General features: G+C 41.8%; 1 protein-coding gene and 1 long non-coding RNA gene across 4 annotated transcripts; one reads left to right on the top strand and one right to left on the bottom strand.

Annotated features, from left to right (window-relative positions):
• Positions 1 to 3,351: 3,351 nt before the first annotated feature.
• LOC131138230 (gap junction delta-2 protein-like) lies at positions 3,352 to 27,962 on the bottom strand. 2 transcript variants are annotated; one of them, XM_058086987.1, is made up of 3 exons: positions 26,935 to 27,962; positions 25,974 to 26,030; positions 3,352 to 5,612 (listed from the first exon to the last, which is right to left on the bottom strand). In XM_058086987.1, exons 1-3 carry the CDS (start codon positions 27,003 to 27,005, stop codon positions 4,748 to 4,750), a joined length of 993 nt encoding a protein of 330 aa, XP_057942970.1. In that variant the 5' UTR covers positions 27,006 to 27,962; the 3' UTR covers positions 3,352 to 4,747. The 2 variants fall into 2 exon arrangements, with proteins under 2 accessions (XP_057942970.1, XP_057942971.1); XM_058086988.1 differs by lacking the exon at positions 25,974 to 26,030 and having other exon boundaries at positions 3,357 to 5,612.
• LOC131138232 (uncharacterized) lies at positions 19,517 to 26,812 on the top strand. Of its 2 annotated transcripts, XR_009132075.1 has the most exons (4): positions 19,517 to 19,808; positions 20,000 to 20,128; positions 22,070 to 26,530; positions 26,609 to 26,650. It is a non-coding gene; the product is annotated as an uncharacterized LOC131138232 (long non-coding RNA). The 2 variants fall into 2 exon arrangements; XR_009132074.1 differs by having other exon boundaries at positions 22,070 to 26,812.

Below are 27,962 nucleotides of genomic sequence, written 5' to 3'. Positions count from 1 at the left end.
CATCACTTTCTCTTCTAGCATGTTAACCCCCCACCCCCACTCCCACCCCCCTCCTCAACCCACACCACCTACTTCCTGTTAATTCAAAATGCATAAATGTGTGATGTAATAACACGCAACGATGAACTGTCGAGACATTTGCATGTGTTAAAGAATAAATGAGCGCTCATGTTTGATGGATGGCAAGGGCATGGGGCTTCCGAGTGGAGGCTCAACTCCAGACATTCAATTAGATGCATAGTCATGTGGAATGATAATCCTATTAATCCTATATAATCATAAAAATCATTTTTAACACTACTAGAATACTCCAGACATAAAATAACACAGTGAGTGTGAATGGTTGTTTGTCTATATGTGCCCTGTGATTGGCTGGCGACCAGTCCAGGGTGTACCCTGCCTCTCGCTCGAAGACAGCTTGGATAGGCTCCAGCACCCCCGCGACCCTCGTGAGGAAAAAAGCGGTAGAAAATGAATGAATGAAATAACACCTATAGTCATCTTTGAACTCATATTACCCAATATAGCAAATATCATCAGAGAAAGATATAAATAATAGGGAGGAGCCGAGTGGTTAGCATGTAGGCCACACGCTCAGGAGATTGGGAAGACGTGGGTTTGATTCTCCGCTTGGCCATCTCTGTGTGGAGTTTGCATGTTCTCCCCGTGCATGTGTGGGTTTTCTCCGGGTACTCCGGTTTCCTTTCACATTCCAAAAACATGCTAGGTTAATTGGTGACTCCAAATTGTCCATAGGTATGAATGTGAGTGTGAATGGTTGTTTGTCTATATGTGTCCTGTGATTGGCTGGCATCCAGTCCAGGGTGTACCCCGCCTCTCGCCCGAAAACAGCTGGGATAGGCTCCAGCACCCCCGTGACCCTAGTGAGGATAAGCCGTTTCGAAAATGGATCTGTTCATCTATTCATATGTGTACTCAACGTGGGCGGGGCATAAACTGGAAGTGAATGTGGGTTGACCGGAAATGGGTGGTCCAGTGTGACCAACGCACAACGTACCTACTGTACCATTCTGCCCTACGCGATGCTAACTCACTGTGTGTGCATTTTTTTAATTGAGTGCGAAATAACCCACCAAGGGGCCCAAAGAAAGTTGCAATCGGCAGCAATTAGATAAAGGTGAGAAACACTTGAATTTGGGCCTAGACGTGTCCGCATAAACAAAAGCTTTCATCCATTTGTCATTTGTGATTATTTTTTCATAGTTTTCTACATGTTAAACTGTCAAACCTACCTGATGATGCACAGCACTGTGTGGTTCAAACTGAGAAACACAATACAGGGGAGATGATGCACTGGCGTTTGTACTCCTCATTACTGTCTTATGTATAGTGCTTATGATTGCCCCGCCCCCCTGTCACCACAGCAACCAGACTGGCCACATCCTCACTAATGCTTTTGTCTGGCCAGTTATTGACTGTGTATGTTTGTATGTGTGTGTGTGAGTGGTTGGTGGATGCTTGTTGATGTGAGCGTACGCCGCAGTGTCAATCTCATGTCAGTAAGAATCCAGTGTGGCCTTTAAGTGAATGAATAAGCCCAAAAATTCATTACCCTACATCCCATCAGACAATCAACTTTATTAACACATGCTTCCTCTTCCTTTGCTCCCACTAAGCCTCCCTGTGCTCCCCAAGCCGCCGCCGCCGCCGCCACCGCCTACACTGACTGAAGGTTTAATAATACTAAAAGGTTGTCTGCCCACCCACTCCTCATGCTCTCATTTCCCCACTAACCTTGCTCATTCCTCAAATGATCAGGTTGGCGCTAATAACTTTTATGCGTGAGCCTGCAGTAACAACAAAAAGCTATTTCGACAAAGTTCTTGAATGTTGTTTTAAGATGCATTCACTTTAGTGCCGAGCTTTTGAGTTGTATAGAATGTTTTTACATGTCTAATTCATCAACAGAAACTCAATATGAACTTATGTATCCACCCTCTCACAGATGTATCATTTGTCAAGGATTAATAATAAATATAAAAGCAAATTTTGAAATCTGTGCAGGGAAATTTGCTGCAGTGTAGTCACATGTTAATTGGACCTGCTAAGTATTTTTTTGCATGTTTGTCACACTGAAATGTTTGCAAACATCAAACAACTGTAAATATTAGTCAATGACAACTCAACTGAACACAAAATACAGTTTTTAGACAAAACCTACATGGCCCTGTGTAAAAAAAATTGATTACCCCCTACAGCTAATACCTGGTTGGGCCACCCTTAGCAGCAACAACTGCAATCAAGTATTTGTCGTAACTTGCAATGAATCTCTTACAGCGCCGTGAAAGAATTTTGGCTCACTCATCTTTGCAGAATTGTCGCCATTCAGCCACATTGGAGGCTTTTCCAGCATGAAACACCCTTTTAAGGTCATAAATGATGAATTACAGGGATAAATGAACATTTAAGGTTGATTTTACCTTCTTTGATGATTGTTGCCAAAGACATGATGTGGCAACAAGATCAGCAAGGACATTGTCATCTCAAGTCTCTGCTTTTCTTTTGATTTTTCACCACATTGTGTCTTTGAATTTGTGTGACTCACATCTTCCATGAAGTTAAATTAACCTTAAGTGTTCATATATCCCTTTCACTCATCATTTATATGCATTTGCAATTCTTTCATGCATGTTAAAATGTGTTAAAAAATTTTTAGGTTTGTGGAGTAACTGTGTTAATTAGCAAAGAACTACAATCAGATGTAGTGCGTAGCTGATGTCACGTTCTTGTTTCCATGTATTAGCAAGCTAATGGGCTGCTAGCAAGGACAATTTGTGATAGAAAATACGTTAAGAAGACTGTCAGAACCCTGTTTACGTACCCCGGGTGAAGTTAATGATGGATGGTCAAATGGGGCTTGCTGCAGTGATGCCAAGACTCCATCGGTCGGTCGTGGTGAAGAGGTCATGAGTTTTGGGTAGTGACCGAAAGGCGGGTACGCGCAGTCGAAATTAGTTTCCTCCGTAGGGTGGCTGGGCTCTCCTGTGAACTGTCTTCAGGGAGAAACCCGGAGTAGAGTTGCTGCTCCTCCGCACTGAGAGGAACCAGATGAGGTAGCTCGGTCAGGAGACCCCCAGGTGACCCAACCTCGGATAAGCAAAAGAAGATGGATGGACGGATTGCAGACCAATTTCCAAACATGTAAACAGAATAATACTATTAAAAAAAGCTATCTAGGATTACTGTTGACAAAGTGATACTGACATCCAGATGTTGGCTCATTCGTACGTCTTGAGGATTGGCCCGACTATCTTTACACAGTCTTATCTATCTTCTATTTTGCATTTTTTATATTTATTAGAGCACTAGCTCCATGCGACCCTGCACAGGAATAGCCTTAAGAATGATGGATGGCTGGACAAAGAGGCCAAAAACAGTTTGCATAATCATTTATTCATTAATTTCTTTTCACATATTATATATTAATATTATTGCTGCAGTTTGGGAGCCTTTCAAATATTCACTTTCAATATTCCCCCTCAACGGGAGGCTATGTATCTCGTAATAGTTTTCATCGTAATGCATGCTGAGTACAATTCACAGGAGCAGGATGCAAATAAATAAAACTCTTCATAAGTTATATGTCTTAATCTATCCATTCTAGTTATGCTTCTTTAACATGCCTTTTTCAGTCCATAGGGCGGGAGACACTTTTCAGAACATATAGTTTCTATCAGAAGGGTGAAGGCTTAACAAAGAGCACATTGATAATACACATTATTAAAGCTGCTCATCTAGGATTCTTCTTCATGACCAGCTTAATTCTCAAGTGAAAGCCATCAAAGGTCATTCCTATACGTCTTATATGTACAGTACCTTTGAAATATGGCACCAAATCTGCTTGTGAAAAAGCTTAAAACGTGTGACAACGATATATATGCTTTTTTTTCCTGTTGGATTGAAAATATGTGCGTGTTGTGCCCACGGATGGTGATCGGACGCACAAAGTGGAAACACCGGCACGCGTTTCTTGAGTTTTTTTTTTCTTGCTTGTGAGAGTAAACGTCCAACCTTGCAGGCATCATGAGCACTGAGGTGTGTAACACAGTGTCGGGAGGTAAAAGTGTGACTCATCTTCAGTGCGTGAGTGTGTTTCACTGACTTTGTTGTGGTAGCACAGCAGCAAATGTTGCCAAATCGGTGGCAAAAGCAGCAAGGGCCGTTTGGAGTAGATGGTGAACACGTTTTACTGTAGTGCCGCTATATTTAGTGTGGAATTTCATCATTGAATAAAAATGAGATGTACGAGTCTTTCCTTCAGCATCTCAGATTATCATTTCAATTTTCCGACTCATGTCAGAGATTGGCTTTTGTTCCCCTACACTCATGCGTACGCATGCACACGCGTGGTTTTTGCATATGTGCACATATTCGCAAAATCGGAGGATTATTCATAAGCTACAACAAAGGCAAATAATAAGGGGCATTGCTTTATGCAATTGAATCAACCTTTACAGTATTTTAGTATTATTAAATTGCTCATTTATGTCTGTTGGGTTCTTAAAGGCACCTAGTGTCACCTAGGCAGAGTAGAACTCTCCATTTTTACCAAGGAGCTCGAGCAGCACCAAGGTCAGTGTCTTTACTTAAAGCACATAGTCCGTCTGTGCTCCTTCATAGTAATAATGCAGAGGTGACTTTTTGTGCCCTTATGCTCGGGGGTCCAGGGCCATAGCTTTTGTCCAAATGTCAGACGACCTTGAGCCCCCAGGCAGAGAAGCCTCTGTCAGACGTAGGCCGACTCGCTGGACTGGGTCCTGCCCAGGTTGGGGGTCTGAGACAGGTGGGACACGTCCTTCTTGCGCACTTCGCAGATGGACTTCCTCCGGGCTTGCACACCCCGGATGGCCGTCTTTATCTTCCGCCAGCCGAGGTGGTTGAGCTCCGCCAGGTTGAGCACCACGCAAATGCCACTGACAGCAAACATGAAGACTAAAAAGACGGTCTTTTCGGTGGGACGGGACACGTAACACTCCACCTCCTTCACGCATGGGTAACGGTCGCACTCAAACATTCCCGGTACGTTGAAGCCGTACAGGAAGTACTGGCCCGCCAAGAAGCCGATCTCCAGCGCGTTGCGGAAGACCACCTGGATGACATAGAAACGGGATATTCCTTCCTGGCGTCGCACTTTGGCGCTCTTGTGCGTTTGAGGGAGCCCTCGAGGTCCGTTGGGGATCTCTTTGACTTCCAAACAGTCATGGTCCTCCTTACTGCTGTCGGGGTGTACCAGAATGCCGTTGATGTTTCGGGCGTGAAGCTTGCGTGCGTGATGGTCGTGATGACGGCCGTGGTGACCGTGACCATGGTGGTCCATGTAAGGATGCAGGAGGGAGTAGCTGCGGTCCCGGGCTTTGGCTGACTGGTGGACAGAGTAGGTGATGAAGCACAGGCTGGGCGTGCACACCAGGATGATCTGAAAGACCCAGTAGCGTATGTGCGAGATGGGGAAGGCTTTGTCATAACAAGCCTGGTTGCAGCCAGGCTGCATGGTGTTGCAGATGAACATAGTCTGCTCATCCTCGTACACCTTCTCGCCCACTATGCCCACTATCAGGATGCGGAAGATCACCACCACTGTCAGCAGGATCCTGCAGAAGGACAGAAAGAAGAAGCCAGACATGGACATGAATGTTAACAGGTCATGGTTTTTATTTTGGTTTTCATCATTAATTTCTTCTAAAAGGTCAGACAAAAAACAAAAAGTAGGAAAAAACATGTTCCCTTAAGAAACCAGGCCAGCTGTGAGATGTAATCCCTGCAGTGCGTCTGCCCTAGGGCTTCCTTCCGGCTGGGCATGCCCGTAACACCTCACCAGGGAGGTGTGTGGGGGGTATCCAGACGAGATCCCCGAGCCACCTCAACAGGCTCCTCTCGATGTGAAGGAGCAGTGGCTCTACTCTGAGCCCCTCTCAGATGGCTGAGCTCCTCTCTTAGAGTGAGTCCAACCACCCTACTGTGGAGAGTCATTTCAGATGCTTGTGTTCGTGTTCTCGTTCTTTTGGTCATTACCCAAAGCCCGAAAAATCACAACATTTTAACAGCAAATTTGCAAACATTAATTTTGTTTGTTTCATAAACAACATTCCCCTTCCACCTTGAAAACTACTAAAGACAGGGTATTTGTCACACCACTGTATGTGTGTGTATGTGCACGAGTGTGTATCCAACGTCATGCATATGCACAAAGTTATCACTCTGCAGCTGCAACCAAAAAAAGGAAAGATGACTGCTTCATTTATGAAAGCATGCACACACAAGCTGACTAATTATGAGATGCGAGTAGAGTGACTCACTTGACGTTGACATCAATGTGTGTGTGACTCCATCCGAGCTTACACAGCGGATGCAGATTTTGATACACCCCTCAAACTAGATGTGTTTTGTTGTTATTTTCTGTGTTGTTGATCCAACTCGGCCACTGCAAAGGAGGACTGGGGGGGGGGGGGGGGGGGGGGGGCTTTAGGATTGCACGGTCAGCGCTTTGTGATCAGCAGCGAGCGCCTGCACATTGTAGGGGCGGGTCGGTGCCAAAATGCAGTGGATGCGCACGCTTCCTACGATGGAGGAGCCTATTACTTAGGACGCTTGTCTCCATGAGAGACAGAGAGTGGAGATGGATACGATTTTTATATCATGCATGTAAATATTACACACAGAACATGAGCTCTGCATGGCCCCCCCACCATCCATGATAATGTTATAATTTGATATATTTTTTTGTGTTGGCTCCACCTCTTGGCCAAAGCCAGCTGGGGTAGGCTCCAGCACACCCCTGCGACCCTCGTGAGGATAAAGCAAAGGATGACATAGAGTATGTGTTGACCTCATTAGGATGTGAGGGTGTACCTAATAAAATGACTCTGTTTAAGGCCTCTCACTTTTTAAGACCAGTTACCAAAGCAACGGCTGCAATGTGAGAAAGACGAGCAGGGTGAGAAAAAGATATGTATTCAAGATTAACATGTATTAACATGTAAATCTTGTCCGGGGAAGTAATATCGTGTGTGAATGTGACATAGAGTTGAACTGCTAGAGGTCATGTTCAAGTTCATTTATCTCCTTGGAGAGCACGTGTCATCCATTCAGGGCATGACAGAGTCAAAGCAGCCGAAAGGAATAGGAAGACACGTGTCGTTAGCTTGAAAAGGTCTACAACGGAGCGGTGTTTCACCTGCCGGTGCATGCCAAGCGTCTTTCCCTGTGTGTGAGACGCAGACACAGCGACAGAGACAAAGACGGAAAGTCAGCCATGTGTGTGACTTGTGCAAAATGGCAAACGTGACCGGCTGTCTGAGCTGGGAGCAGCTGCCAGTGCGTACGCTACACTGACTTTTACTCTGTTAGCGCACGGAACGCTATAAAGCTCAGCTGCACCTTTTGTCATAGAGACTTGAGCTTGAATCAAAAAGGGGGAGATTGGTCAATACTGTGAGCAAGAATTATAGTACTGAAGGAAACTATTACTGTTTGAGTTTGATGACGTTGCCATCTGAAGGCAGTAACACCGCTCATTACGCTTTCCATACCGCTTACCCTCACTAGGGTCGCTGGTATGCTGGAGCCTATCCCAGCTGACTTTGGGCGAGAGCATTTTCCAACATTTATGCATTTATTTGCATAAATGTTGTTATTTCATTCATTCATTTTCTACCGCTTTTCCTCACAAGGGTTGCAGGGGTGCTGGAGCCTATCCCAGCTGTCTTCGGGCGAGAGGCGGGGTACACCCTGGACTGGTCGCCAGCCAATCACAGGGCACATATAGACAAACAACCATTCACACTCACATTCATACCTATGGACAATTTGGAGTCACCAATTAACCTAGCATGTTTTTGGAATGTGGGAGGAAACCGGAGTACCTGGAGAAAACCCACGCATGCACGGGGAGAACATGCAAACTCCACACAGAGATGGCCGAGGGTGGAATCGAACCCTGGTCGCCCAGCTGTGAGGTCTGCGCGCTAACCACTCCACCGCCGTGCCGCACACCCTCAATATTGTTGTCATGATCTGTACTTGTTTTGGTCTGCTGCCCCCTGTTGTCTCTTTTCTTGTCCTGCAACGGACCCCTGCCTTGCTCTCCTGGTCGGCACAAATGTTGCCTTCATATACCACTCCACTTCCATTGTTCCCCTGTCAGATCGTTGCCTTGTCATGCGTCGTCCTGCCTGCACATTGCACGCTTCATTTTTGCTCCTGACCTTTTGTCTCTCTGCCCTGTAACTCGTATTTTTGCTACCTACTGTCTGTAAGTAGTTGAGCCACTTTGGAATCCTTATTTGCTACTTTGTAATCCTTTTGTTTGTACTTTTAGCTTCCCACTGACCTTCTGTCACTGGCGTCTTTTGTTGTACTTTGTTTTTCCTCCTCTGTGAGCTCCCTTTGTTTATTATTAAATACTTTTTTATACATTTGCCTTGGTCTCTGCTCTGGGGTCCTCAATACCTGGCGCAAGTGCCACCCAGTGTGACAATTGTAAATAAGTGGTCACCTACCTTTTTGAGCCCACAATCTTTGGTCTCAGCCGTGAACTTGCGTAAGATTTACAGATCTCGAGGACAAACACAGATGGCCCCTGGGCCACACTTTGGGCACACCTACTTTAATGTATAATGTTGGGGCTAGGCTAGTGGCGTCGCCTCTATGAACTACAATGATGGTTGAGGGGCAGAGGGGCTGCATTACAATAGTCAGTCAGGTGGTGCACATCTATGAAGTTATATTTGGGCCTTCATTTTACACATTAACAAGCAATAATTACTGTTGCGTGAGCAGGCATTAATGCGCTCTGTCACTCTCTCTCTCCTTATCGCTCAACCTGTGAACGCTGTGCGGCAAGAAGAGAGTTTATGTGTGCAGTCATGGTACCTCCGGTCAGGTTTTGGGGACTGGGCTCCTGGCTGGAGTTTGCGGGTTGCGTGCCCGGAGAACGACAAGGCCTACAGCCGTGTTCTGTGCTCAAAATGCATGCTTGTTGGTCACTCTCCGGGAGGGGGAGCACTGACGTAATAATACTTTTTTTCTAATATTCTCACGATTGACCGGCAAAGTCCCAATGATCATGATTGACAGGTTGGTGACCCCTGCTGTAAATGATGCTATAATGCTATGGTTCTCATTTAACTCCATCAATGGTTATTTTGCTACTGGATTGTACTGCTACACTGTCATTTTTTATATTTTTACATTTGTATTTCCATTTTCAACTTTGTAAATAATATATGTACATTTCCTGGCAATTACAGAGGGTTAGGCTGTGCTTTTAGAACATTTATTATTAAAAATATAACCTTATGTTTAAATAACCAAAATAAGTACATTTCCCGGTAAATATAGAGGGTGAGTGTACACTTTATAACATTTTGTTAAAAAATATCAAAAGTTATGTTTATGTAACCAAACTATATACATTTCCTGGTAATTACAGAGGGTTAGGCTGTGTTTTTAGAACATTTATTATTAAAAATATAACCTTATGTTTAAATAACCAAAATAAGTACATTTCCTGGTAAATATAGAGGGTGAGGGCACACTTTATAACATTTTGTTAAAAAATATCAAAAGTTATGTTTATGTAACCAAACTGTTTACATTTCCTGGTAATTACAGAGAGTTAGACAGCATTTTTAGAACATGTGTTATTATAACATATCAAAAGTTATGTTTAAATAACCAAAATAAGTACATTTCCTGGTAAATATAGAGGGTGAGGGCACACTTTATAACATTTTGTTAAAAAATATAAAAGTTATGTTTATGTAACCAAACTATATACATTTCCTGGTAATTACAGAGAGTTAGACTGCATTTTTAGAACATGTGTTATTATAACATATCAAAAGTTATGTTTAAATAACCAAAATATGTTAATTTCCTGGTAAATATAAAGGTTGAGGACACACTTGTTATCTCAGACAGAGGTAGAGCACATTTATCACTGAAAAGGTTTTATATGACCCAAAAAGTGTGTGTTTTTTTATTGCCTACTAATTACAGTATATATAATTACAATATTTGATAATATTTACAGCATTTTGTCTTGTAACATGACACAAATAGATGAAGTTCCACAACAACTCTCCTTGCAGAGATATGGTACTTTCTAGTCATGGTATTGCAGATATTAAGCAATCATTGCTGGGTAGATTGTATCGTGATTAGGTTCTGGCATAGTGAACGTATCGGCTGTTTTGCTGTGTTTGTTTGCCTTGTGTGCATGTGTGTGTGTGTATATGTGTGTGTTTGTGTCAATACGTGCAGCGTGCTGCAGGATAACAGGATAATCAGCACATGGCAGATTGCTGCATTAGCAGAAAGCAGTGAAGGAAGGTTATCTGCAAACATCAGTGTTATGGAGCCAATAGTGTACTTTGGAGCAGCTTGGGTCAGCGCCGCCTTGAGCTCTGCATCTGCACCATATTCAATACCTATGACTTCTGTGATTTTCTCAGTTTTTTTTTCATTATGTTGCAGAATAAAGATAGAAAAAAAGTACAGGTTGTGCTCTGTTACACCTTGTGGCGTGCGACACATACGGCGAGTGCGTTTTCCCTCCATCAGTTACCGCTCATTGCCTCAGTAACAGCAGCTGCCCGCCTCCCTGAGGGTGTCCTCTCGGTTACGACTAATCATTACGTTTTTGACGACGGGGTGCCACAGCTTCAATAACATTTGGAGGGGACTGCTGTTTTAATCTTCTGCAAGGATGTAGCCCGCATGTGCTCGCATTTATTTGCTTTTTTTTGTCATTTGTAGCCATGTATCACTGTCGCTTGATAATGTCAACACCAGCATGGTGAACTTCAGACATGGAGGTAATATACTGATTCATGGATGAGTATGACAGTCCCTGCTCTGCTGCTGGTGTGTTGGCTGGATTACTGGCTTGGTCAATCCCACAGGCGATAACACACACACGCATTCATTCGTTAGGTATCTGTTGCTGCCGGCCCCAAGGGGCCTAAGGGCCACAAGGGGCCAAGGCGTGACAGCAGATGTATTAAAGAATGCACATGTATTCTCTCACTATACACCATGGGCTGGAGCCTATCCCAGTTGTCATAGGGCAGGAAGGTGGCTTACACTCTTGGCTATAAATGACCGAAGGAATCGGACATGATGCAAAAGTCTGTAAACAAAAGCAATGAGACAGCAGAGCATGGCGGAATGAGAGGCAGTAGAATAGAAATGCACCAAGATGCGGTAGCCAGACGGATGGGAGTCGCTCTCAGTACCATAAGCCGCCTTCGGAGACGTTTTCACAATATTGGGTTGACACGTGAGACCGACCAGGCCAACCACGTGTAAACACACGTGCACAGGATCGCTATATCCGGACCACAAACCTGCGTGATCGGTTCCGAACTGCTTCACAGACTGCTGCAGAGACCCAGGGACGTGGACGACTGCAAGTTTGTGCACAAACAGCTCCAGGAGCATGGCGTACGACCATACCATGCACACGTAAACAACATAAATTGCAACAACATAAACAACATAAAGTCCTTTAAAGTGTCGATCTTGGCTTAGAGAAATGCCTTGACTAGCTACACTGTGACTCCAATTCCATCACTTTACATTATCATTCATTTCTCTACTTTAAATGGGCTCTTAAAGTGTAGGAGGCATATTTAACGCTAAAACCCACTCATTATTTGCTCACAAGTGAATAATAGCAACTGAAGAGAGAAAAGGGTGGGTTCTTGAGCTGAATCAAATCTTATAATTTCAACTTTTATTGCAAATGTTGATTTGAAATCGGAGGTTGATGTCAACATCAAGCCAGCAGGAGGGCTTGGAGGGGGAGGACATTTTCATAGATGTCTCAATCACTTACTATTTTCTGCCATTACAGAAGAAGCAACCACCAAGATGTGTACTTATTCTGCCCGGCAACTAACAGACAAGATATGTTAAATATCCATATATCGCCTCAAGGGGACAGTATCACTTTGCAAACACCTTCATAATATTTCTATTGATTACCTCATTATTTTTTAAATTAGTTACATTATTTTAGTGGCAGATATTTACACATACAATTCTGTGGTGTTAACGTATTTTACTGTTTTTATGGTTTTCTTATTTTACACTATGAATGTAAAGAAAAGAGATTTTTTAAATCATAATTAATTTGTAGTTAAAACCGTTAAGAATGTCAAAATGCGACTTTTTAACGATAATTTCTTTATTGTAAGACATTTCACTGGTAAAACTACTTCCATAGTAGGATTTTTCCCGCTTTTTTCGTGAAAAATTGTGCATTGCATAAACAGGAAAACACATAACACAAGTCTGTCCAAAAATACATACACACACATAAACTAACTAAATAATAATAAACCCAAAGTGAACCCATTATACATTCACTCCACAGTCACACACTGGTGGTGGTACTCTACATCTGTATCCACAGCTGCCCTGGAGTAGTCTCATGGAAACATGGCTGCCGATTCGTGTCCACGGCCTCTCCGACCGCCACCAAACATTCATTCATATTCATACACCAGTGTGGGCATCACTGGAGGCAAGGTGGGTGAAGTGTCCTGCCCAGGGACATAGCCACAGTGACTGGGTGGTGGTGGGAGTGATGCAACCTCCTGAGCCACTGCCACTGTTTCCATGAGTTCCTCTGGGAAAAATCTTTTACAAATGGGAACAAATCAGCTGTGGCATATTAATAATGTACCAAGTTTGACCTCTAGCCGTTGCGTATCTTCAGGTGGATGAGGTGCAGCTGAAGGGTCAGTAATAATCTCTGCAATAAGGCCCTGAGCTAAAATATTCATCCCGCCAATACGCTCTCAATAATAAGCTCTACTGATTGCTCTAATGAATAAAGACTTCAGCAGGCGGAGGAATTAGACAGCTAATGATGAGCGTGCAGACATTTCTATCCTGCTGCCACTCATTCCGCCATGCTCTGTTTGGAATATACGGCAGGCAGGCGGCCTTAGGGTCCTCTAAAGCGCTGTGTGACGGATGTTTTTGTGTACGCTCTGCAGGTTCACTAAATTCAATCTGCGATTTTTACGGAGAGATTAAAATGCAAATATTTTATAAATAGAATGGACGTAGTTAAGAAGTTCTGTAGTTAAGAAGAGAGCTGAGAAGCGGGAAGGTTTTAATCCTCATCACAGTGGAAGGACCATACAGATTTTCTCTTTTCCATTCATTTTTGGAATCAGTCTTTCATCAAAAATGATCATTTCATCTCACACCAACTACATTTTTGCTTATGGCATCAAAATGCAGTTTCTGAAACATCCATAAATCTTATTGTTCTGCTATGTTTGGGGCAATGACAGCTTCTCCATCATCACATTTATTCTCCGTCTCTCTTCCTCTCTCCCTCTCTCCCCCTCTCTCTCTACAAAGGTTTTGCATGGATTTAAACATTCTGTGCTCTCAGCATAACCATAAAACTTTCATAACTCTCTGCAGTCTCTTTAACTTTGAGGATATCAGGGGACAAGAAAGTCCTCTCCCAAAAACTGCAATAGAAGCACAAAAGAGTACCTTCATCTATTCATTCATTTTCTACCGGTTATCCTCACGAGGGTGGCCGGGGTGCTGGAGCCTATCCCAGCTGTCTTCGGGCGAGAGGCGGGGTACACCCTGGACTGGTCGCCAGCCAATCACAGGGCACATATAGACAAACAACCATTCACACTCACATTCATACCTATGGACAATTTGGAGTGGCCAATTAACCTAGCATGTTTTTGGAATGTGGGAGGAAACCGGAGTACCCGGAGAAAACCCACGCATGCACGGGGAGAATGTGCAAACTCCACACAAGCGGAGAATCGAATACAGGTTTTCTCAATCTCCTGACTGTGTGGAATGCTAACCACTTGAGTTATATTTGATTTGATTTGATTTGTTTTTGTTTTTTTGCAGTGTCAGGTTCGTAATTGACAACTCTTTCAAATCCACAATTTAAACGCACCCTCATTATGCGATATAATCATGCATTGTCTAATTTCAGGGTTTCATTTTGTAGAAAAGTACAATTTGTCAGATTTACTGTTTCAGATTAGATGTAGTGATTTTCCCATTAGGTCCCTCGGTCTACAGAGTGTCGTTATAGGCTATGTGAACACTTCATGCATGATAAGAGCTCATCATGGATTTCATTAGGACAATAAATCTCAGTAATTGGAAATTAATTTTGCACATTATAAAACTGCAAATGATTACACAATATGCGTTGTGTTTTGTTGTGGTATTTACAGAATAAATTAACATTAACATTCAGGCCTTTTGGAAGGTCAGATCCCCCATATGACACACCTGTATGCAATGACCACACAAACCCTCAACCTAAACAGCATTTTAATGAGATTATTGCTGTAAGTCATGGTAAAATAAGTCAAATTTTACCATGTGGCGCCGTCTCAGTGTGGGAATGCTGATGATAGAATATGGTTTGTTTTATATGCAGTGTTCACTAATATTAAGAACATTATTTGAAAACAACTGATTCATTTTGTCTTTACAGTTATTTTTACCCAAAATTATTAGCACTACTCTTTTTTAATAGCGGAACATTTTAATCACACTTCAACAGTGTTAATTAACATTTGAACTCATGTTCATGTTTTTGTATTTTCTGAGATTTCCAAGCACACTTAAATGCAGCAAAATGAGTGACAATAATGGCCACTTTTTGTTTTTCTTATTACTTCTGTTAGGTTGATCACACGTAATCCATTAAATATTTCAGTTACCATCGTTACCATGGTATTTTTGCTAGCCTATATACAGTATATACATCATATGTGGTGTATATTTAAAAACACCTCCATGCTCCAGTATGGGGAATGGGAAAAGACACACAGTGTAAGGTTAAGGATGAAATTAAATTAGCTGTAACCCTCCTGTCTTAGTGAAGTGTTGATTGATAGCTTTCCTTGGCCTATGGCCTTGTGTGTTGTCTTTGTGGATATACGATGATAAAACAGAGTGTCTGACACAAGTGGCCGTATGGCCCATTGAGCCTGTCTGTCCTCTCTCTGCTCTCCTGCAGCCTCCTCCGCAAACCCATGTCATCATTCATGAGCCCAACCTCACCCCACTCCTTTTCCCCTGAGTGTTTCCCACTTCCCAGAACGGGATGCAGTGTGGTCATTCCGCCAAGCAGCAGCTTACAGCTAACCAGTTTGTTGCCTGCATTGCTTGGCATGTGGCTTGACCTGGATACAAGGCTTTTGTAGTGCTAAATATACTGCATCGTATTAATTTATAAGAAGATGAGACACAGACAGTCACTTATTTAGTATGTTTTTACAACGTTACATTGGCTCGCTGAAAGTGAAGTGCTACACAACGACTGACTATTGTGCAGTCAGTGTGGGATGGCTGTGGGTGAATGGTGATTGACTGGTCATCATTTGTTCCAGAAGGTCCAACCAACACCGAAACGTACAAAATGGAGTTACAGCATCCCTCGTTTATCATGGTTCATTTCCGTGAAGTAGGACTCCTTCTTTATGAAACCTTTATAAACATATAAGACATATATAAGATATATGTGTGTTGCAATAAATGTGTTCCGGGTGTCTGGAGGACAGGAAGTGATGTCTGGGGTTCAGATATAAGATGGGAGTGGATTATGGCCGCAACACATAATTGTTATAATGCTGATTCATATAATGTTATTATATTAATACATATATATATATATATATATATATATATATATATATATATATATATATATATATATATATATATAAATTCATTCATTTTCTACCCTTATCCTCACAAGGGTCGCAGAGTGTGCTGGAGCCTATCCCAGCTGTCTTCGGGCGAGAGACGGGGTACAACCTGGACTGGTCGCCAGCCAATCACAGGGCACATACCATGCGCGCTAACCACTACCGCCGCCGTGCCGCCCCTATATATTAATATAAGATATTAATATTATGTTAATGTTATTGGAGACTGAGGTAATTCAAACCTGCTTGTTATGGCGGTCAACTTTGGCATAGTATGTGTGTGTCTCACAAAACATTACAGCAACAGTACTGACACCTAGTGACCAGTGTAGGATACTACATAGCATCACGTTTGTGAATGCATCTTCTGCATGCCTCATATTTGTATTTCAGTTCATTTCAGTCCATTCTTATGCTAGTAAATGCGCAATTTAGGCATAACAAATAATTTAAAAAACTGCTTAATATACAAATTTTTCGTCTAATAATAAGCCGTATTCAACCTCAAAACAACACAATTAATTAATCCATTCATTTTCTATGCCGCTTATACTCACTAGGGTCAGGGGTATGCTGGAGCCTATCCCAGCTGACTTGACTACATATGGACAATTTGGAGTCGCCAGTTAACCTAGCATGTTTTTGGAATGTGGGAGGAAACCGGAGTACCCGAAGAAAACCCACGCATGCACGGGGAGAACATACAAACTCCACACAGAGTTGGCCGAAGGTAGAATCGAACTCTGGTCTCCTAGCTGTGTGGCCTGCACGCTAACCACTCGTGCAGCCGCAAACAGACTACTCTGTTGATTAAGTGTAAAAAAAACAAGAATGTATGAAAAGCGAGGCAAAATTTTGGTGAAAACACCGGGGTGTACACAAACGGAGGTTGGACTGTTTCATTGTAGAGTTCTGCTGCGTCATGCTCCCTGCCTATAGGATACTACCATTTAAAGCTGTAGATTTAGAATTGAAATACGTACTGAAATTTGTCTTCATTCAAACTCAAATGTGACTGAAACACCCAGCCGCAACCATTACACACGCTCTCGGAGCTTCCACACCCCATCAATATGTTGCTGGGATGAATAATATCCTGCAGTGAGCAAGTGCTGAGCTCAGCTTTACTGGGCAAATCCGCCATCAAGCAATGTAATCAATAGCAGTCAACACCGCGGATTGCTGCACAAATAAACTAATGACAAGCCCACGTAGTGCAGACAAATAGTTTAATCAAAAAGACAAATGAACTCCTTCAGGTCATCATAGGATGATGGATCATTCAATGCCAGTGCAAAGAGCTTTTATCATGCACTCTGACGATGGATGATTCATGAATTATTTGTCGGTCTACAGGATGTCTGCAGTGTTCTCACATCTGAGATTATTTTGGGAGAACTTGTGTGCTCTTGTCAAAGTAGGGTACATCCCCCTGCCGGATATCTTGACCTATTTAGGCTAGGAGGCAGCTAGAATACAAAGAACCTCTGCGGCAGGCACCTACTTTGGGGTAAAGAGGTCAGTCCTCATCTCTGCTTTTCCCTTAGAATCCAACAGTGTTGAGGATTCTCCATTATTGTACCTAAAATCAGTTACAGGGTCAAACGGTCGGCATCAGACCTACTTCAACTGCAAAGACAACTTGTGAAGGGGCGTTATTATTTGCATAACTGGAGTTAAATTACTCAGACATTGTAATATGAGCCAGCTGGGAAAAAAAAAAGTTTGAACCACAGTGTCTGATATGATTTATCCTGAATTTTGCTCATCTAAATTTATTGTATCATTTATTTTTATTGTTTATTTATATATTTGGTATGCATTTGAAATGTTTATAGAAGGGAACAAACTCTCAGTAATTGCTGAGACCTGGACAAGGAGTAGGATTAATTAAGCTCTTCTTCTTCCTTCTCCTTTTCGGACATGTTCAGACAAGTGTTAACATGACGTCCATGTGATGTCCGAAACAACATTATCTGTTATGTACATTGCGGTTTGAATATCGTTCCCTCGCTATATTGCGGTTTTTCAAAAATGAATACTGTTTCACGGTTGACGATAGCCAATTATTCAGTGTGGAAGTGGTACTTTTTTTTCTGGCTTATTTTGTCTTTCTTCCTCACTCAATTTCATACCCATTCTTACGTTTAGGATAAATACATTGGAGGCTAACTTGTTAGCTAAGTATACAGTATTGCTATGTTTAAAGCAGGGGTTGTCTCTTGTGTCACTTCATAGCCTGCATACAAGTGGGGCACGATGTGATGTAAACAAAGGTATCGACCCATATTCCCAATGCTAACGGTGAGTTATTGTGTCTTATTATTAATTATCGTGTCTACTCTATTGGTGGTATAAAGGTGAAATTATTTTTCCTGAAGATTTGGTTGGACTTTTCAATTGTACAAACCTGAGGAACATTCAACTTTTGAATTTCCATGAACGCAGGGAAGCAACAAGGCGTGTCAAATGCAGCTGATGCTCAACAGCGCAAGGCTGGTCACGTCTCCATCCATTTTTAATAAAGGACATGACATCTGTTGCAGCTTGTAACGGCGGCCACCTAATAGTCTTGCAGCTTTTACCACCTTTTTACACTGTGCATTAAACCAGTGGCAGTTGGCAGGGAGATAAACAAATTTCGAAATGTACTGTCCGGCGTGTAAATGTTTGATTTGAATGATGTTGGAACAGATGCAGCTCAGGCAGTGTATAAAAATCTGCTTTAAAGAGCGGCATCATTCTTTGGAGGATGCAGCATGCGCTGCTGATTAAAGGTGCTGTTTATTCAGCCAAAGCTGCATTGCTGTGTCTGCGTAGATGGTGAATATTGCATGTCATTCCTCTCTAAATAGCACTGCGGTACCAAATTCCGTGCAGAGCAGTGGCGCTGGGTCATGTGTGATATTCAGAGGGCACATGTTGAATATGTATATATACTTTTTTAATCATTAAACATTTTTCCATCACTATCATCTTCTTTTCAGCCCAACATCCACTCTTTATCCCGCAGCGTTTGTGAATTTATCTTCCTAGGATCTACTCTACTCTTCCGTTATCTCTGCCGCTCCACTTATCTTTTGTTCCGGCCCCGCAGCATTGCAGTGGAGAGGAGCACGCATCAACATGCTTCCTGCCTCTATACCTGCAAGGTGCAAAACTGAAATTTATTAATGCAGCCTAAAGGCTTTGTGCTTTCATGCTAGAAAGTCTCACACACACACCTGTGGTCTTAAGAACATATGAGCCCAGCACAATGATGTTTTTGTCAAGTATATATTGTTATGTAGCATTGTTTGTTTGTTGTCCTGGTTCTAATTTGAGTATGAGTATTTGAGTATTTGAGTATTTTTTTTACATTTATTTAGCAACTTCATCAGTAATAGTGTATGGATAATGGCATAAAAATGAAGTATATCGGTGTGTGAGTGACACGCAAGTGTACCTGCAGCAAATTAAGAAGCTTTCTAATTTCACTGCTTTACTTTGTTCTTTACTTTGCTGATGTTTGTGACACATAGAAATGTACAGCTCTCCAAATTGTATCATTCCCAGCCTTAATTTGCTTATTTGTGAATTTATTAAGGGTTACACTTGTTATAAATAGAACATGGTCAAGATTGGCACTTCTATAAATTACATTGCATATATCAGTGTTTGTCTTATTTTGCCCAAACAGTGTTTATTTGTGAAATGCATCCAGTAGAAAGAGATCATTTCACATTAAAAGAGCTGCAGTCAATACGTTATATCTTTGGTTGAAAGGCAATGTTTCATGTGATTTCTGAGTTGGTATAAAATGTGTAAACTGGTTCAAAGTTTGTAATAAATATGTTAAAATCTATAGTACAACTAGTTAAAAATATAAAAAGTGAGACATCTTTTCAAAAAAATAATCGTTTCAGTGACAAGAGTGAGTACTCTTCTCGCAATTGGACAATCTTTGACGTTTTTTCTTCTCTGTGAAGCACAAGCTAGCAATGGCAGAAACGAAGTTTGATAAGCTCGTAAACAAGCTGTGTTTGTTCTAAAACGTGGAAAACATGGGAAACGTTCGTCTTTGTGAGTCTTTATGTGTAAAAAAAAAAACACTTAAAATAGCGGTCTCGAATGTTCCTGAATTATTATTTGGAATGTGTTTGTAAACTTCATGGTGCGATGCACTGTAGCTGTTAGCGATCTTGTGTTTTGGCTAGCTTCAGCATATTTAATGTACATTCACAGATAGTAATTGTATTCTCTGTATGTTACAGTTACATGTACGACAAAGAAAGCTTCCCCGTGTAATTATTGTCTGGCAGCATACAGTCACCTGTTGTGAGGACGGCACAAATATTGGCGGTTGATGATCAGTATGGGTAAGCAAATGTTGGACAACATCGGTAAGTCAGATATCAATATGAAAACCTTTTTGGGAATTTTTTAAAGTTCTAATAAAAACTATTATATTATGATTAATTCGTACATGGGCTGCACGGTGGATGAGTGGTTAGCGCGTAGACCTCACAGCTCGGAGAGCTGAGTTCAGCAGCCATCTTGCATGTTCTCCCCGTGCATGTGTGGGTTTTTTCCGAGTACTCCGGTTTCCTCCCACATTCCAAAAACATGCTAGGTTAATTGGTGACTCCAAATTGTCCATAGGTATGAATGTGAGTGTGAATGGTTGTTTGTCTATATGTGCCCTGTGATTGGCTGGGCGAAGACAGCTGGGATAGGCTGCAGCACCCCCCGCGACCCTCGTGAGGATAAACGGTACAAAATGAATGAATAATTCATACATTTATTGAATTAATGAAAAATTAAAGGAAAAAGGAAAGTCAGTATCAAGCATCGTTAATTGTAATACATTTATATTACTACAAAAATGCATTTTTTGTTTCACTGACTCACTAGCACCCCTTGAAGAAAGCTGTGTAATAGCCTAGTATTTATTTATTTATTTATTTATTTATTATTAATTGCAATAAAGCTAATTTAAAGAATCCAGGAAATGTCCAAATTCTTTTCATTCATTCATTTTCTACTGCTTAGCCTCACGAGGGTCGCAGAGTGTGCTGGAGCCTACACAGCTGTCTTCGGGCGAGAGGCGAGGTACACCTTGGACTGGTCACCAGCCAATCACAGGGCACATATAGACAAACAACCATTCACACTCACATTCATACCTATGGACAATTTGGAGTCGCCAATTAACCTAGCATGTTTTTGGAATGTGGGAGGAAACCGGAGTACCCGGAGAAAACCAACGCATGCACGGGGAGAACATGCAAACTCCACACAGAGATGGCCGAGGGTGTAGGCAAAGAATTAATTAATATCAAAATTGCCCTGGACTGAAAATCCACTTTCAATAAGTATATTTATTTGTTGTCATTTTACTTTACTTTGGTTTTATTTCGTCATATTATACAGCACCATTGAGAGTAACAGTTTTTGATGGAATGTGGGAGGAAACCGGAGTACCCGGAGAAAACCCACGCATGCACGGGGAGAACATGCAAACTCCACACAGAGATGGCCAAGGGTGGAATTGAACCCATGTCTCCTAGCTGTGAGGTCTGCGCGCTAACCACACGACCGCTGTGCAGCCTTCCAAATTCTTTTCATTTTTAAAAACCTAATATTAACCGTAAATACCGCAGACTAATTGAATCATTGTGCCAAAAATGTACCTAAAATGCTTCTGTATGTTTACCTCTTAGGCAACCAGTGCCCCCTAAGTCCCCTAAGAAAAGAATATTCACACATCACACAGTATGCTGAGGCTATACTTAAATTATAAAATAACCTCTAACGCTGAGAAGGCTGTGCCTGCTGTATAAATTAGCCAGTGCATGAGGAGACTTGACAATGACTCCCTATTCTGCATCGTAATCATGAGGGCATTCATTGGTTAATCATGTACAGTACATACTGTACAAGGTGAGACCGGCCTTAAGAGGAAAAGGAATACACTATCCACTTGTTATGATGTACAATGTACAATGATGCAGGCCACCTGTGGTTGGTATGAGGCATAGAAGCAAAACTCAGTGTATCTGTTTTAAAGACTATAATTAAATAAACTCGACTTTCTATTCCTAGCTTCATCACCCACCTAACACCAGGGCATGTGTTAGCTTAAAGTCTGCAATTAAGAAGAACCTTAATTGTAGCTGGAATAGACAGAGAACGGTCAAACAGGTGACTGACATGCAACCATGTTCAACACACTTTTAAAGCCAAGGACACTCATCAGCCAATGGGAGATCATGTTGTGATTGTTTTTTTTGGAATAGCAGCCTTGGAACTATACTACAAACATGCAAATGTATTTCTTACAGACTACACAAGCTGAATATTCTGCAGTATGTGTGATGCCATCGAGCTGTTGCAGCATGCAACGGTGGGAAAATGCACTTCACGATGCACAACTGTGAATCAATGCGTCACAGTTGGTTGCGTTGGCAGACAGACCACACCTGACCACACCCAACTGGGGCGTTGGCTGTGATCAGTGGTGCGACAAACGTGAACCTTTCAACCCGTAGAGGTCAGTGCAACAAATTTGGACTTCGGAGGCACCCGTACAACGTAAGACTGTGCCAGAGGGTGAACAATTCTCCAACTTGCTGATACATACCCACAAAGTAATTGGGATTGGTTATCTGACCATGCAAACACATGCTTAGTGGGAGGGAGTCTAATCCTAACAAATACAATAAGGGTTTTTACTCTGTTTGGGCCACATGAAAAGAAAAAAGTGAGGAAAAAGTTGCAACATTTTGAGAATAAAGTCATATTGAACTGAGACGGTGGTCATTTTACTGAAATTAAGTCATTATCTGAATCATAAGTGACTGTCAAAATTCCCACGCAACTTTCTCTATAGACCTACCATAGATTAAATCATTAAAAAAAACAAGGTTTAAGTCCGTGTAGTTCTATCTCAAGAAGCTGACCCATCTATCCTGACTACTTTACTGTTGCCGACATTTTCAAATTCTAACTTTTTTCTCGGTTTTTGTTTGTAATTGATTCAAAATGGTCAGACGAAAAACCAAAACGTACATACAGTACGTATGTTTCCCATAGGAAAAGATGTAAATCCAATGTAAACAATTTGTAAGGAATAATTACAGATTTACATTCATAAAACAATGTGAAATAATTCTAAATAACGAATGGATGGAACTTATTATTAATGCGGACTTCCCATGGCAAAATGGAATTTCAATTAAGTTTCTCACCTCCTTTCTCGAATTCCTGCCACTCTCAACTTTATTTGACCCCATGGTAAGTTATTTAGCCATCACTCTCAATAAAAAGTGCACCGACATTGAGTCAACAACACGTAGGGTGCGGTACGATACAGTACAGGGCAACAGGCCGCCGTTTGTTATGCGCTACATTGTACGAAAACTGAGGCAAATTTTCAACCACTGTACACTTAATGCTTCACTTAACGCTGCATATATTCAATTAACGGATGTGTATAGGTCTACAAAAGCAAATAACATTGGCATTAGCAGCTTGGGTGCATTTGAAGCATGACGAGCAGGTATCTATTGTCTACCTCTGCATGTACTTTAAAATGTTGGTTCTATTCCTGCTGTTTTGTAGATAAATGGCCATGTGGTCAAAGACACACTACTCATTACTAATGTATAATTGAGTTTTCACATTTCGGAAATAACACTCTATACAGAAGAAATCCTATATAAAGAAAATTCATTTATCTTGGTCAGGTCTGGAAGCAATAAAAAGCGATAAACGAGGGATTGCTGTATATACAAAAGCCATAAAAATAATTTCTCTAAAACTATTTGCAAAACTGTACAAAAAATTAGGAGACTTTCTTATTATTATGTGTAGTAATATAAGTTGGCCATTGCTTTACAATGTGAGCGTTTCCATTTTAAGAGTTAATAGTAATAACTAGTTTTAATATAACCATACTGAAAGTGAATTGTTTCCCAATTTTTTAGCAACCTCTGGAGCCTTAACATCGGCCTATTTTGCCTCGTGAGCCAGCCGGCTATGACTTTACCTGCCGAAACTGCCAATCGGGGGCATTGATTGGAAGCAGGCGATACTTGGATAAATGGAATATTTTTGTAGTTATGGCATAGGAAACATGTTTACAACCTTCTATTTCATTTGAAATGCATTTATGTATTATTAGAGCGCTCTAGAAATTAAATAACACCCCTGTGGTCACATGGTACACTGGTGTTACCCAATATAGTAGAAATAATTACAGAAGACACGAATAAATGTGCTGGTGCAGTAAATGTTTTCCATGTAGAGGACATGAAGTCGATGGTTCAGAGTTGCGTTATAGCTTGATGTACCAGCAGTATCTCATGTTGTTATTGTGATGATGCTAATGATTATTATTATTCTGCCTGTTGTGCGATATTTGAAACCTGCAATAAAAGCCTGTTGTCCTGGCTTGTGTGTCAGACCAAACAACCTAGAGACCAATGTAGAATAGTCACAATTTGAATGTGTCTTCTTAATGACTTATATTTGTATTTTAGTTCATTTAGTTACTTAAGGTAGCCATTTTTATGCGGCAAATTATTATACATTTAGGCAATTTGCTGAATTATGCACGTTTGGACTAAGAATGAACCGTATTCAACAACAGCATGATTTGTTAATTAATCTCTCTCTCTGGCCGCTAAGTCTTGTTTCTGGAATGGCTGTGAAGGGAGTGGCTGTCTTGACCACATGTGTGGCGGACAAAAGTTGATGATGCGGCAGTTGGTTATGCTGGTGTATATGCTGCATGCACAGATCTTAGGGATTCTGCAAGGAGGAGCCGAGAGTGAATGCACTGACACCAGGAAGCACAATCCCAGTTCTCTATAGGGATGTTATACGACTTCATGTCCCGCCTGCAGACGTCCTTGAAGCAGAGGAAGGGTCTTCCAGTGCATCTGGTGCCTTGGGCTAGCTGATTATTCATTAAAAACGGTGATAGGGTGAAGCCGCAAAATTCATAGCAAGGTACGACTGTCACTGTGGTGTACTGTACTGTTACTGTACTGTTACAGGACATTATTCTGTGGTAAGGGCATTTATATTACATTTCTGATTTTTATATGCATTTATTGGTGTATAAATTTGGGTGAAATGTTAGACGACAGTAAAAACAACTTTATTTTTTACAAATTTATGACTTTTTTCTTGATAATGTCACTTTACGCTCCTACAATTACAACATTTTTTCCCTTAATGTCACAACTTTATTTCTTTTTCATAATACAATTACTTAAATCTGATCATATTAATTTTTTTTTCAAACTACAGTATATTATTGTATTCTCATATAATGTTGTATTATTATTTTTTGTACTTTTCACTGTGGGTTTAATATTATTACACCTGCCCACAGATAAAATAAATCCACATCCAACCAGGTCGCAATAGCTAATTCTCTCTCCACCTAATTGCATAAGAAGACTCCCTGCAAACAGCTACTATACATAAGAAGGACATATTAAAAATGAATCGTCTTTTCAATTATCAAAAACAAAATGGTTTCATCTTGTTAAGGCAGACAATGTTTCTGTCCTCCAACTGCATTGTCAAGCAGGAAAGATGGCGGAAACCTCATTGGAAAGCTCTAACGTTACATCTAATGCCCCGGGGCCCGCTTGAGAGGCTTGCAGGACAAACACAGTTTGAGAGAAACCAAAACACATTTACGGAGTATATCACTCTATTTAGCCCAGTCGGGATGTTCATGTCCTGCGGGTATCAACTACTTTCTGGATTTGTTTCCAATTTCCCATTTACACTTAACCCTATTTGTGTCATTTTGGGTTATTAATCTTGTGGCCTATCTATAAAAAACAAACAAAAACAAGTACTTAAAGCACTACTATAAAATGAGCCAGAACAGCTTCAAGGCTAATGATTATAGTAACTCAGGGAACCATTTTAATGTTCTGCCAGTGAAGTGCATGATCAACAAATGGCTTAATTAAGCACAGGAAAGGGAGCCGTTACATTGTTAGAGTATTCGTTATGACTTTTAAAACCAATTGAGAGTTGCCTCCATGCCTCTGAAAAACTACAGGTGGCTTTCTTTGTATGGTGGACTAAAAAACGCATTCAATTCTTATTTTTTATTGACCACTAGGGGGCGGAAAGACTCCAAAACAAAGTCACAACAGTTAGCATTTAGCTTAGCAAAGTAGTCATGGCTGACAGGTTAGCAAACAGTTGCCTACTTACACATCCAGTAGAAAGAGAGCAACACGGACATCCCTTTGGTCTCCTTTTTCTGGCCACCTGTTGAACGCAATTCCAATATTCACTGGCGTTTTAGCCCTTATGCTTGTTGTATTTATCGCTTGCGAGAAATGTAGCATTCGTCAGCGCTAACTGCGTTCAAGAAAATGAGTGAAAAACGCTCCAGAACTTGAAAGTTGGAGCTTCATTCCCAGTAGCAAACCCATAAACTGCGGTCATAAAATCCCATGATTTGAAGCCATAACTTAATGCATCTTTACTCATTCAGCATGCTTTCAGGTTTTCCTTTCCAGCACATTTAATTCCTTAATAATGTGCTTTCAACCACAAAGAAAGACCTCTGTAAATGTCATAGTAGGAAGGAAAATCTCCAGAAAACCGACAGAGGTTTGGCGTTAATAACAATAACACGGCTCCCGTCATCTTTGTCTTTGTGATGCAGTGACAATGACCTACTTGCTGAAGGGTACAACCTATGTGCACACACAAGAGGATTTCCCCCAATTCAATCCAACTCATCCCAGTGTGACATGAGGATTGTGTGTAATGGGCGTAAAAATTGGAGTTCATCACACAGAGATGATGCAGACAGAGCATGTTGTTTTTGTGTGTTCCAGCTTGTCGCCACAATGCCAATCCAACTGAAGACAGCCATTCAGATAAGATGCAATGGAATTATCTTTTATTTTGCACTTTTTCTGCTTTCCCACCATTCACACCTAGTACTTCTGTCGGAGCCTTATCTTATCAATAACGAGACTATTCTGTAACGTCAACACAGGAAACTCTGAGAATGAATTTGAATACGTGTGCGTGATAAGGGGAAGGAAAAAGGGTGACTTTAGAGGACAGCGCTGGGACAATCCTGAGTCTGGGGTTGGGGGGTGGGGGGATACACTATAGAAATGTCCTCAGCACTGTGAAAAATGAACGGGTTCCTTACCTGCCAATCATAGTAGAGTGCTGCTGGACAGCCGCCTCCAGCAGCCTCTCCAAAATGGTCCACTCTCCCATGGTGAGGTGTCAGGGGGGTCACACCAAACCGGGTACTCGATCTTTCTTCCTTGCTTTGCTCTTTGGTCGGTGGGGGCACATCCACTATGGCCCCCCCTGCCCGTTGCCTGTAGTCCCCCTCCGTGCTGCACCAGCTCCCTTTTGACCTTTACACCTGGCCTTGGGAGATGTTTTTGTGCTTCCTCCAGGCTTGTAGTGCTATGATTCTCTTGACAGTGGTGGAGAGGTGCTAATCTGATTGCGTTCTTCTCTCCCCCCCACCCCCTTTCTCCCAGGCTCTCTCTTCGCCTTCACCCCCCCTCCTTTCCCTGTGCAGTGATGCTTGTCCTCCCCTGCCGCACCACTCTGTTCTGCACTACAGCATATGCTATAGCTCACTGTTTGACAGCCATGATCACCCTCTCTTTTCTGCTTCCCTTTCTTTGCTCCTCTGCTACATCAGCTGGCCTCCCTGCCATCAGTGCTCCTCTCCTCCTAGCATTGTCTTTTGCTACTCTCACCTAAAGACCTCAGTGCAGAGCAGCGTAAACAAAGCCACTTGCACTGGGTAAAAGCTCCGAATCTAGAGTCTCCTACTTCCTACTGAGGACTGCAGAGCCACACCAGCATACACACAGCTCCTGCCTGCTGAATGTCATTTTATGACTGGAGGAATGGTCTCTCCCAAAGCTCCAAGCGCTACAGTGCAAGGACTCATAAAAAAACTGCACACACACACACTCGTATACACTAACACACACATGTACGCTGCCACCCAGCCCCCTAGCAATAAATCAGCTGCCTTGCTGCATCCAGTGAGGCTGAACCAAGGTGCTGCAGACCTTCCGTCCTGTCTTGTCCCCCTTTTGCTAATTTGAGCACACTCCAGTGCTTAGAGTCATGTCTGCGGCACATGAAGAGCTGTCCTGTCAAGCATATTTCTGTGCTCCATCATCTTGACTCCCCCCTCCAACCTAA

This window comes from Doryrhamphus excisus, chromosome 11 (genome assembly GCF_030265055.1).
Source record: "Doryrhamphus excisus isolate RoL2022-K1 chromosome 11, RoL_Dexc_1.0, whole genome shotgun sequence".
In the NCBI taxonomy this organism is placed as follows: Eukaryota; Metazoa; Chordata; class Actinopteri; order Syngnathiformes; family Syngnathidae; genus Doryrhamphus; species Doryrhamphus excisus.
Note: the sequence above shows the minus strand (reverse complement) of the source record. Positions and strands in the feature narration are given on the sequence as shown.

What these genes read in the sequence shown, in the direction of transcription:
- LOC131138230 (XM_058086987.1), bottom strand. Translation starts at nt 27,005, where the DNA reads ATGGGAGAGTGGACCATTTTGGAGAGGCTGCTGGAGGCGGCTGTCCAG. An exon ending in CACTCTACTATGATTGGCAG is followed by an intron (nt 26,031 to 26,934) that starts GTAAGGAACCCG and finishes TGCGTTCAACAG; the next exon opens with GTGGCCAGAAAAAGGAGACC. An exon ending in GCTCTCTTTCTACTGGATGT is followed by an intron (nt 5,613 to 25,973) that starts GTAAGTAGGCAA and finishes GTCCTTCTGCAG; the next exon opens with GATCCTGCTGACAGTGGTGG.